Genomic DNA, 12,895 nt, shown 5'->3' on the forward strand with positions numbered 1-12,895 from the left:
GAGCAAGACTTTCTATTCTATTAATATTTTTAATATGTTTTTCACACATACATATATTTAGAAGAATTTAGAACAACCGTTTAATTAACGTCTGAAGTTGTCAGATTTATACTGCCAGAAGTATAGTAGGATTTAAAGAAATTAAATTTGTCGAGTAAATTATCTTCGTGAACCGACCTACAGCGAAATCTGTAAGTGTCGTTGAACTGTGACGTTTGGGTGACATTGTTTTCCCCGTACAAGAGATCCATTCTCATTATTGCCAGACCGCTCCTCTCGCGTAAACGTTTATACGGTTCAACCGTCTTGACTGTGCCGAGTGACACTCATTTGCCTTCCTCTGCCGTACCACAAGGCGGACACTGTTCGTGAGAGAAAGAATGTCTGTAGTGTCCTGCGTGCGTTGCCGTTTAATTACTGTATCAAAACACGAGCATGGAAGACACACGCGGGAGACGTAAGTTATCCGACAGGAAGAGATGAAAGATGGACTACAAAATAATCGCCACCATAAATCGTATTTTTTCAATTAAGATAACAATCGTACAAAATTCACGAAAGTCCAAATAGAATGTTCAATCATATCGTCTATCGGCTATCTAAGCATCATTAATTCGTATTAATTTAATTGGGGGAAAAAGTTCCTTAATATATCATCGAATTAATTGTTAACATATCGTTAATTTGCTACAACAACGACGCAACTCGAAAAATAAAGTTTTCTAAAAAATTAATTTCTGTAATGCTTTAAACCATACAAATTTTATAATATAAACTTTGAAGTGTAATTTTGGTGTAATAACTAACTGTACAGGAATAAAAGTACGTATGTTCTTTTAAGGATGTATGTGTTACATCTTAAAACATTCAAAAATACCATTCAACATTTCATTTGGGTCCACTTACTCGATACTTTAGAAATTATTCATCTAAAATGTAATATTTCATTGCGCTGCATAAGTCATTATAAACCAAATTGTTTATTTTTTTATTTCGGAGTATATTTATGATCAGAATTATTTTACTGATATTAGCTTCTCTTGCTGATCTTTTATCTCTTATTTTTAGCTGATATCGTACAGCCAAAACATTCTTAAAACAATTAAAATTTCTTCTTTATATTTTTTTCTGCAAATAATCAAAAAATGAAAATTTTTTAATTACGTCGTTATTGTAGCAAATAAGTGATATGTATAAGTACTTAATTTACCATACATGTGGCATAATTTGCTTTTGTAAGGATAAAATATTCGCATCTCATTAATTACTTACTTTTAAGGTAATATAAAAGAAAAAGATCCAAAAGGAATAAGAAAAATCTTTTCTCGGTTCGAACTAGAAACTGCAGGATTTAAATTAGACGCACTGCTCTTACGCAAGTAAGTGGTAACTTGTTGTACCTAGTTTCATCGACAAACACGATTTCATGTTAATAACTTTTAATCAGACACGTTTCAAGAAGGCAGTAAATTATATCTCACTTCGCAGAGTTAACTGCAACGTCAACTTGACAAGTAAATTTGGAGTATAGCAGTTTATTCTGAATAGTGGCAATAAAAAACACTTGCTATAGTATTATTATTGAACTAATTAGATACTGCAGAAATTATGCAACCGATCGCGAGTATGCTAATATCAATGGCTATCAGTTTAATTACTTACTCAAAGTATATATTAAATATTGCAATTAATAAATAGATTTATCTTTTTCTTATCTTTTTCTTTGTCGACTCTCAAAAGTATTCGAAGCAACAAAAAATTGACTTTGCACAACTCAATTATTATAAGAAAAAATTCGAATTTTCAATTAAAAGAGAAAATAAAAATTTAAAAATAAAAAGAAATCAAATCATATCACAGAATGCAGAGGAAGAGAAATCATATGAAAATCAAATAATATAAAAAAAAAATTCATTTCTTATTCTTTACTTAAGGAAGATATAATGATAGTTATATTATCAGAAATCTATCTATTTGTCTTCAATCCATCTATCATAATTTAAAGAAACTATAATCATAGGTGTGTTATCAGAAATCTATCTTCGATCATCTATCATGCAGCAACTGCAAAAACATGTAATAATACATTAAGAGGAAAAACGGCAAATATGAGTAGCAGCGCTGTAACTGGTGCTCGAATAAAATACAATATAGTTAATTAATTGTAAATAAAAATTATATATTATATATATATATATATATGAAGTCTGAAACTCAAATATTATGGCCATATAGAAAAGATGGCCATATTATAGGCTGTAATTTTTCTAATAATTGCTATAAATAGAGCATTTTTGTAGTCATTTTGAAAGCCATTTTTTATCCGAGTTTATGATGTAATCCTATTCTGTCAGAGTGATTCAGGCCATCATTTAAAACGAAATTTCGATCCGTAATGAATACAAAACAATAGTACTAGTCACAAAGAACATATAGATAATAAGAACTGAGTCAGCAAATTAAAATATTTCTTTTGTGTCTAACATATCTGAAAGAAGTGTCAATAACAAAATAAGAAGATAAAAGTGTCTTTAATGTTGCAAGAAAAGTTTGTTTAAAAAATAAAGATTCGGAGGGATTATATTTTGTCCAAAATATAAATAACAGATGTAAGCATGTAACAAAGTTTGTCCAGACTGAAATCAATTGAAAATCGAACCGAGCGGGATAACGGAGCAAAAGTGGCATAAAATTGCGAGCGGCATTGATGCCGTTAAGGTTCAAGACCATCGAACGTTACCGTATCATCCCGGAGTACCAGCTGGCTTTGGCTATTTTAACTCGAAAATATAATCTCAGACGTAAATTATGACCGATGCGACCGATATATCCTGCGGCAAAGCACAGCAATCCAAATTCTGTGGATCAACCAAAATGTTTATGGACGAGGGCTTTAAACGTCTGGCAGCAATATCGCATCCTGTGCATTCGCAGTCTCTCATCAACAGCCAAGTCTTTCCAAGATGTTTCAAATATCAGTTGGTTCTTAGGCCAATCAAAGATGCGACGTTTCGTAGATCTACCTGCCTGTTTAAGCTAATCCCCGTTCAGTCCAACCAAACAACGAATTCTCTCCCATCTGTCGAAACAAATTATCAGTCTATTTCAATCTTCGTTTATAGCTTCCGAGTATCTAAATACACAAACGTGTTAAATGTTAATACGCAATCCAAATACACGAAGACACATTGCTCAATCAAGATCTTCGACAATACGAGAAATTTTTTTACGTCTTATGTTTTATGCAAAAATCTAAAATCCTTTCACACAAGATACGTGCGCTTCCTTTAGAATTTCATTAAGCTTGTGTGTGGTATTAAGTCAAAATTATTCAGACACGACGCGTAAAAGCAGCGTAACAAATTCTCTTCAACGTCTTCGTACAAATTTATCGATGTCGCCTTCTAATAGCCGGCTGGCCTGTTAAGAAAGAAGGATGTTCCACCGCGTGGGAGCTAAAAGAATGGTGCTTTCTCATCAAACACCTTCGTCCCAGATGACGAACCAGCGGATGCTTTTATACGGGAATGTGGATAGATAAGATTATTCTTTCCCCTCGATCATTGGACATCTACTACGAATTCGAGCTCGTCTTTGGATGTCAGAGGTTAAATTGGAAGAGCCGGAGATCTCGAGAACGAAGTTTGCACATGTAAACACGTCGAGAAATACGTCGATTACATTCAAATGCTACGTCGAGATGACTTGGGCAAGCTCGTTAATAAAGAATTTCCGTAGGTGCGTTTCATTCGTGCGTTACTCCGGACATTTACGGAGAGACGGTGCGTTAGCACGTTGCTGCATCATGCTAGCTAATATGGATTAACAATCAAGGTCTCGCTCGAACGGCACGCAACACTTTAGAGCGTATAGTCCAAGAGCGACTACATAGTATATGGAACTCGGGGAAACGGTGCGAACAATTAAAGTATACCCCAGGGGGAAATTGCAAAATTGATATTATGCAAACGAACGATTGCGGAAGATAACTTTGACAGCGTTTCACAAAGATGTAAACAATATAATTTATAAATAAATATAGGCATAAAGATATGTCAGCGATTTATAAAATATTAAATCAGTTAATGATACACAATGTAAATTTTTTAATAAACACGTCTGCCTCTCATAAAACTTTTAAATCTAGCTATAAATTATTTCTTTCTCAAATCTTTACTTTGAAAATTAAATTGTAAAGTTCCTTCATAAAGTCTGAAAGACACAGAACAGATTATTAAATTTACATTCGATTTATGAAGATTTAATTATATTGGTAACAAATGATTGCAATTATCATAATTTAACTATAATTTATAATCATTTCCGATGCCAACTATTCTTTATTCTTCGTACAACTAAAACTAAAATTATTGTTAACTGACGTTACAGCAATAATAACTATATAAATAGAGCTCCTAACTATAATTATTTTATTATGCAATTATAGTCGCAAACACTTTTCTGAAATAAAAAAAAATACTAAATTTTAATAAATATTTGTTCGAATAGTCCTAACGAGTAAATATTTATTTATTGTAAATAAATGTTTCCTTAGTATTATTCAAAGAAATATGTATTAAAATTTAATAGGTTCTTTTCGGTATACCTTTTATAAGACTTTTAAATCAAGTTATTAATTTCTTTTTCAAAAACTACCTCTAAAACTAGATCGTAAAGTTTACTTTTAAAAATAGATTGTAAAGTTTCTTTATGACTGATTATTAAATTGATATTCCGTCCCTATAAATATTCAGGCTACATCGAGAGAAAAAAATTCAATGCATCGCATCTGGGCCTCGCAAATAATTGTTTCGTTCCGCGCGTACGAGCCGAACTCGTCGACAAGGAGCTCGAAAAGGTGTTCGAATGCGAATGCGGTAAAAAGATGCTTCATGAGGACGACGTTGTGCTTAGTTGAACGCGTGATACCCGCGTCTGCTGACCCTGGCAGAAATACGAGCCTTCACAACGTACGCACTTTTAGTGGCGTCCGCCACTCGAACGCGGCCTGCACTTTTAGTTACATCAACGTTCCTCTCCTCGTTTCTCCCTTCTACGAGCTGCCTGTATTTGTATCATACGTATGCCTATTCTGCGCTCGTGTAGGCGCGATGTTTTGTGTCAGGATGCCAACGTGGCTATGCGAAGAATATGTCTTATCAACGCGCGCGCGCGCGCACGCGATGTCACACGAGGCAGCCGCGATTATGCGTTGTATGCGTTTTAATGAACGAGCTTGCCGGTAAATTCGCGAAAACGTATCTACCTCATTACAACGATATCGCTTCTCGGAACGTTTGCTTGGGAACGGAGGAGGAGGATAGGATTTCGTAACAGCCGAAAAAGATACTTGAATTTCCGAGTCTCGGACGTACGCTCCTCGGAAGCCTTGCATCCGCACGATATTACACTGGAAAAAATTTCTAGAAGAAAATAATATAGCAGTAGATTCTAATCATATCAATCAGAATTCTGATTATCTCAACTCAAATTATAATATTTAATAAAAAAAAAACTCTTTAATTTATCCATTTTCAGTCAGAATTTTAATTAGTCAATACTGAGACAAAAGTGTTTGTATTATAATTGTACGGGAAAATAATTAAGAGCTTCATTTTTACGATTGTTATTGCTATAATGTTAGTAACAATAACTATACATATAAATCTATCAACAAATATATATAGTTGCATCGAAAATATGGTTGGTCTAAAAGCTGAATTATAAATTATGGTAATTGTAATCATTTTTATGATAATAATAATTATAATTTGTGTGTGTAATTATTTTCAAAGCCAATTATTACATATATTTGTTGATAAAATTTATAGTTATTATTACTTATAGTATAATAATCATAATTAGTAACGTATATTTATGATCACAAAAACTTTTCTCTCATATTTAGTGAAGGTTTTATAGTGAAACTGTGAAAAAAAAATTTATATGTGTGAATAAAAATTTATCTTTTTAGAAAAAAAGACGTCATTGATTAAAGAAAAGAGTTACATAAGTTATTAAAAACAATCTTTTTTATAGGCTTCGTATCTTTCGTGCGGATAATTATTTTTGCATAAGCAAATTACAAGCTGTGCAAAAGAAGGATGCACGGAAACCGCGGAGGCTGAGCTGGCAAAGTGCGTGTAACGAGATGGGACATCTCTGTATGGAACACGGATGTTGGCATTATATGTGCAATTTTATATACACTCGCGTCTATGTATTTACGCGTAATATAATGCACGGCGCACATTCTATTATACGCTGCGCATTAAGAATATCGAAAGCATCCAAGTTCTAAGACTTCCCAAGGCGGCTGAATATTGACACAGCACCTTATCATAGCTTATTAGAATTTTAACGATTCGACATGCACGTGTTTTTGTAGAAGAAAAAAATCTTAGCTGTCTAACCCCTTAGGATTCCATTGTACATACATAAATGATATATATATATATATATATATATATATATATATACTAGCACCTTTAAAAAAATCATATTTTTAATAAATATTAAACTATTTAATTCAACTATATAGGATTTGTTTTAAAAGAAATTATTTATTATATATTAATGTATAAACAAACGTAATTTTTAAATCTTTCATATTTCAATGATAGCAAAAATAACTATTGACGAAAAAATTCTAAATTGATGCTCATATGTAGATGCTAGGAAAACTTTTAAATTTTTCTACATAGTTTTTACTAATATATATTTTGTTATCAATAAATATCTAATTTTATTTGTAATAAAATATTAATTAATATTATTTAGTAATATATTATAAAACTATAACAATACCTCAATTTATTTTTACACAGCATTTTATGTCTGACAGTGTATTTGTTTTTTAACTAATTTTCTTGCAAAACCACATAATAAACAATTTTATAATATACAATTAGGTAATATTTTATTTCTTGGATTCACCGTATATTGGATATGCCATTATAATTCGTCAATTTTTATATTTCAATCTCAATTTTTGTATTCGCGATTCCTCAAATCTTTAAAAATAATTACATAATATATGTCCCATTTCTAAAAAATCAGACCTCAAAGGGTTAATACAATGACATACTTAAATAAGCTTATAAAAATAAACGCGATTATCTCTCAATCTATCTATAATTAAAATCTAATAGTATCTAAGCACATCTCAGGCCGTCATTCCTGAAGTCAAACTCGATGGAAGTATTCTTAGTGCAAATTACAGAATTCTACCTCTCACAGTAAACGATACTGAGAATGCAGGAAAAGCTGCAGATAAATAGAAAGTCTATGTACGTATGAAGGAACAAACGCAGCTACAAAGAACAAACACGGCTCTATAAGGGTATAAGAAGGGCTTTATACTGTTTCATTTTATAATCTTACAATTAGTAATGAATATATCTTAATTATTTATAATTATTGAGTACCCAGGCAGCAAGCTGATGTTATTTTTCATCATTTTGATGTCAAAATAACGCCTTTAGTATCATTTTCACATTAAATAACGTCAATTATCTGAGTATGACAGAAGTTAAAATGAAATAGTAATATATGTATATTCAGGGAAGAAATGTATATAAATATCTTTTTCTCTCTTGGATTTTGACAAAATCGCTCATGGCCAGATTGTATTATATGAGCTCTAATAAAATAAATAGGCGAATAAATGAATAGAGACTTACCCTCGTTCGTGAGATTCTGCTCAATAGACTCGAACGTCGTAACCAGATCCGTCGTGGGGATGTGCAGGCCGCCGACCTGCTGCTTCCTCGTTTCATTGACGACAGGATCGATCGTTGAATTCTTTCGTATCCGGCCGAAACTCTCAATCTTGTCTACATTGCGCACGTCCGACCAGAGGATTACTAGAAGTATCACGAGCAAAACGATGACGAGAATCGCGCCAATTGTGGCAACGCGATTTGAAATTCGCGACATCTCTGCGATTCCCACTGGTGCACGCGCATCTATTCGCCCGTTCTAAGTTTCGTGTTCAGCGTTTTCTCACGCTATTCGAAAGCTATCACTAGTGTACTCGGTATATATATATATATATATGTATATATAAGAAGTATATATATCACCGAGAGACCGATCTCGCATCGATCTCACCGCGCGTCAATCGATCATCCCGAGCGCGCCATTGGACGACGATTATCGCGGATACTCCGAAGCATTCGAGAGCCGAGAGAGAGCCTCCGGTACCTTCGCGTATCCATAAAACCCTCCGCAACCGGCGGAGATCTCAAGGTCCCTCTGCCTCCTCTCGAATCTTGTTTTCCTCACGAACGACTCACCAGCAGAATGCAACGAGGATCGGCGCAACGTCCATTAAAGAACGCGCGGATCTCGTCCCGCGTCCTAGTCTTATCTCTCTCGAAGGACCTCGACCATACCGCTTCTACCTGCTTGTGCGTACCGTGCTGATTACTCGGAGAGTGGCCGGCTGGAAGAATGGAAACGCATAGCGCTTATTGTACGCTCAGGAGCGGATATCATAGCTCAGATTTCTAGTCCAGCATCCGACAAGATCATTCCTCCTGCTTTGTCTTGCGCTTCTTCTCCTTCTTTTCTCTTCCTTCTTCTTCTTCTGTCTTCAAGTCGCCTTATAAATTTCCGGACCTACTAAGGTCAAAGTACCACTGTTTAGTTTGAGCTGAAGGTCCAACAGATTACCCCCTCGGGAATCTTGTGCTTCACACCACCGGAAGCTTACGTCTATCGCGCCAACTTCGTCGCACTCCTTCTCTCGACGATCCCCCGAGAAGCATTTCCGAGTTGAAGCGACGAAAGCGTGCGTAATGGGGTCGATGATCGACGATGACGACAACGAGGACTGAGACGATCGAAACCCTCGGTTTTCACGTGGGGCGAGGAGCTTTAGGAGCACGTGATTGGAGAGTTTATATACGCGCTGATGTACGGTTCAATCTTCTCTTTCGAACTGTGCTGAGCAACGCTTTCCTGAAACCAAACAAACGATTCTTCATCAGCTAGAGATTAAATCGACGCGCCGCAGCCTTGTCTCGTATTTATTTTCTGTCTTTCCTTGAGGGATAATGCATTCTGTCAAGATTTGGAGCTTAAATCTCCACCGCGACGTTTCGTCAAGGCTGAGGCGAGAGAAAATATAAATATAGCTTTTTACTCCTCGACTTTCTTAGACGATATTCTTAGAGATTTGTCCAGGTTTCGGAAGGAGAAGCTTAAATCCACGCCGCGTCATCAAGGCCAGGAACGATTGAAATATAAAAGCTGCTCGGCGAACGGCTGCCGACCTCGGGGAATCTCTTAAGGTCTGGGTCAAACTATTCTCGTCGCATATCGCATGCACTCAGTTTGATCAATCGGTTGGGCGATCGATACATCTTTGTCTCGAAATTTCACGCAATCTACCGTCCTGTTCTCTCGCTCAAACAAGCATAGTCTGCTGTACAGCATTTCCACGACGGCCACTTTCTCCATCGATCAAAGACAACTGATTGACGATATTGAATATATTAATATGTATATTTAAGTGCACGATAATATCTAAGAGGAATACATAAGAGGATAATTGCCGTTTATTTCTTTTTGCACAGTTATTATTTATATCCATTTCTACCAATGTAAATTAACTTTAATCTCGATCCAACTTATTCTTCATATTTTTCTTGTTTTTAGAGGAAGACGAAAAGTAAGCTGAACTGAGATTAAAATCAATCTACATTGATGAAAATGAACCTTGAAGGAACAAATACCTTATGATGGATGTAAAAAAACATTCATTCCATCAATAAATTATATTAAGCATTTCCATCAATAAATTATATTGAATTATATGGAAAAATCCATAAAATATGTTTAACGTATAAAGTCTATTTGAAATTAGTTAAGTGATGTGGATTCTCTCCAAAGTTTGATTCGCAAAGTTCTTTTATGTCTCAAAAGCTAGTAGTTTCTTGATAATTTTCAAAAAAACGTATATGTCCAAATTCGTCAAGAAATTTCTCACTAAAGTTGTGAATAAGTCGTGCAAATTGACAATGTATTTAAAAAATTCTCACACAGCATGAGACGTCGCATGGACGTCGTATAGGTATTACTGTCCTTCGGACAAGACGTGTGGGTTATTTATTGATGCAATGATCGAGACAAAAGATCGTTTCCGATGAACAAAGAAGAAGGATGTTTCACAAAATAATTCCTGGCTTCGCTGCAATTAATGATTAACGACATGGGTGAAAGAGTGGACCTAAATTACGTTATCGTCTCGTCGTGCCGAAACTCCATTTCAGAAACAAATACTTTGATTAAAAGATTGATGATGAGCGTCACGCCGCCTTACAATGTCGCGGAATGTAAAATCAACATCGCACACTCCGTCGCGTTCCTTATCAAAGCTCCATCGTATAATGCTTGATTCATGTCATACGCAGTCGCCGACAAAAATGAATCGGAGGAACAAATTGCTCGTTTATTGACGCTATCCGCTCGGTAGATCTATATTAATAGCGCGACGGTGAATTTAATATTAAACACGGTAGTTGGAAGGTTTTTAATTTAACAACTTTTATTGCTTCGGGGGAAAGTCATAAACGCAAGGAAGAACAAAACGTTACAAAGCGTTGCGCAATAACTGCACAGAAAAAGTGAATCCTTTGTCGGTATCCAAGGAAATACTTGAATACGAACCGCAGAGGGAAGTATCGAATATTTTGGAGTGTTCAACTTCACAGTTTCTTCTATGATTTACGAGAATTCCTTGCGTTGAGCAAGAAAATATGCAAATACGGATCATAAAGTGAGATTTCAGGATATTTTGGAGTGTTCACCTCACCGTTTTCTTCATGATTTATAAGAATCGTTTACGTTGTGCAAGGAAATGCGCGAATGAGGGTCGTGAGATAAGGTTTTAAGATATTTTGGAATGTCCAGCTCCATAGTTTTCTCCGTGATTTATAAGAATTCTTCGCATTGTATAAGGAAATGTGCGAGTATAAACCGCGAAACGAAATTTTAAGATAAGTTTGAAGTATCCCGCACTACAAAATTATCTGTGTTGTTTATAAGAACCGTGCGATGTAAAAAAAAAAAATAGGTAAATGTGGCTCGCAAAGCGAAATTTTGAATATTTTGGAATATTCAAAGAAAGAGAGGAGCTCCATATATAGTTTCCTCTATAATTTAAATCCTTCATGTTATGTAAGGAAACATGCAAATACGGATAGTAAAAAGAAGAGTTTGAATATTTTGAAGCATCTAATTGCACGATTAATTTATCATTTATAAGAATTCTTTGCGTTGTACAAAGAAACATGCGAATACAGATCATGAAATAAAGTTTTGAATATTTTGAAGGATCCAGCTCCACAATTTTCTCCAAGATTTATGAGAATATATCCTTCACATTGTATAAAGAAATGCACGAATGCGGGCTGCAAAGCTAAGTTTTGAATTTGTTGGAGCATTCAGCTCCACGATTTTCTCGATCATTCATACGACTTCCTCGCGTACAACAAAATACGCGAATGCAGATTATAAAATAAGATTTTGAGTATTTTGGAATGTCTACAATTTTCTCCTTGATTTATATGTAAGAATCCATCGCGTTGTACAAAGAAATACGTAAATGCGGAATGAAGTTTAAATATTTTGGAGTGTCCACACAACTTCACAATTTTCTTTATAATTTGTGAGAAACTCTCATGTTGTGTGCACAGAAATATGCGAGTGCGAATCACTACGCAAAGTTTCAAGATCCTTTGGGATCTCCGACTTTCACAGTTTTCCCTGTAGGATTTACGAGCATCCCCTGCGTTTTGCAAGAAAATACGTGAATGTCAATCGTGAAGCAATCAAGATTACTCCAAGATACTTCGAAGGTTCCGAATTTCTGCCGCAATTTTCTCCTGATCTACGAAAAAAGCAGCTATTGTTAAAAATGAACAGTATCTCCACTCGGGAAAGTAATGGCAACCAGAAAATTGAACGTATCAAAGAGGATTAATTCCTCATTGTCGTATCTTACTTTTCGGAGCATTCAATTTGACGGGGATTGAGTGGGCTGGTGAAGCATGAATTAGAACCCGACGATACCGATTCCCTCCCACCTGTCTGTCATCGGTACGTCGATCCGTATACCGGTGACTGTTAGCAGAGTTATCTCTACGCCCATAAATCACATTGTATAACGTTCCTGCCGGCGGCTGCGTGAATCAGGCTTAACATCGGGCGCCTGCAGACAAGACCGGGCGCGGCGAAGGGAGTGCAAACTAGATGGAAACCGGTAGTGTGCATTTTCAACTTGCGCGCACATACACACACACACACACAACATACACACACACAAACACACACACACACAAAGTGCATACACATACGCCTGATTTTAAACCAGTGTTAAATTTACACTGGCCGTACACATGTTACCACCTGCCTTGTCACGTACCGCTACGAGCGTTGACTCCAAATCTTGGTTTAATGCAAATAGCAGCCGCACGGCTTACCGATAACTCCACCTTCAAAGTAGACGGTCCGATGTACTTGTAAGCCGACGTAAGGAGAGTCAACGAGGACGCAATACGGCAGGACGCGGTTTTGAACGCCGCGATTTTACTCGGGGGAGTCAATCGGAAATTCCGCTTCTGCCCCGCCGTCCTTTTAATTGAAAACCGATCAATCCTTAAGATCTCACGGGAAAGCAGATCAGAGATTTCCGCGACTTCCCGATCCGCGCCTCACAAGACCTGATCTTCCGAACGAGAGCTCATCAGGCGAGCGTATCACTGGCAGGCGGACAGGCACGCGCGCATGCGGTTCCTAAGCCTAAAAATACGAATTTAAATATTGCGTAATGCGTCTCGGTGCCGGCGTTAACTCATTTTCGCTGGCGAGGGTCGCTCGCGGGAGGCGG

General features: G+C 36.1%; 1 protein-coding gene across 2 annotated transcripts in view; it reads right to left on the bottom strand.

The window, feature by feature from the left end:
- Window positions 1-8,199, bottom strand: part of LOC108767888 (A disintegrin and metalloproteinase with thrombospondin motifs 9) — a 44,726-nt gene extending 36,527 nt beyond the window's left edge. Inside the window, exon 1 of one of the 2 annotated variants that reach the window (XM_018518021.1) lies at window positions 7,683-8,199. In XM_018518021.1, the coding sequence (XP_018373523.1) occupies window positions 7,683-7,938 (256 nt within the window). In that variant the 5' untranslated portion in view covers window positions 7,939-8,199. The remainder of the gene's footprint in view (window positions 1-7,682) is intronic. The other variant, XM_018518020.1, reaches the window with a different exon arrangement.
- Window positions 8,200-12,895: the final 4,696 nt, after the last annotated feature.

The sequence above is a fragment of the Trachymyrmex cornetzi genome, unplaced genomic scaffold (assembly GCF_001594075.2).
Source record: "Trachymyrmex cornetzi isolate Tcor2-1 unplaced genomic scaffold, Tcor1.1 scaffold73, whole genome shotgun sequence".
Classification (NCBI taxonomy): Eukaryota; Metazoa; Arthropoda; class Insecta; order Hymenoptera; family Formicidae; genus Trachymyrmex; species Trachymyrmex cornetzi.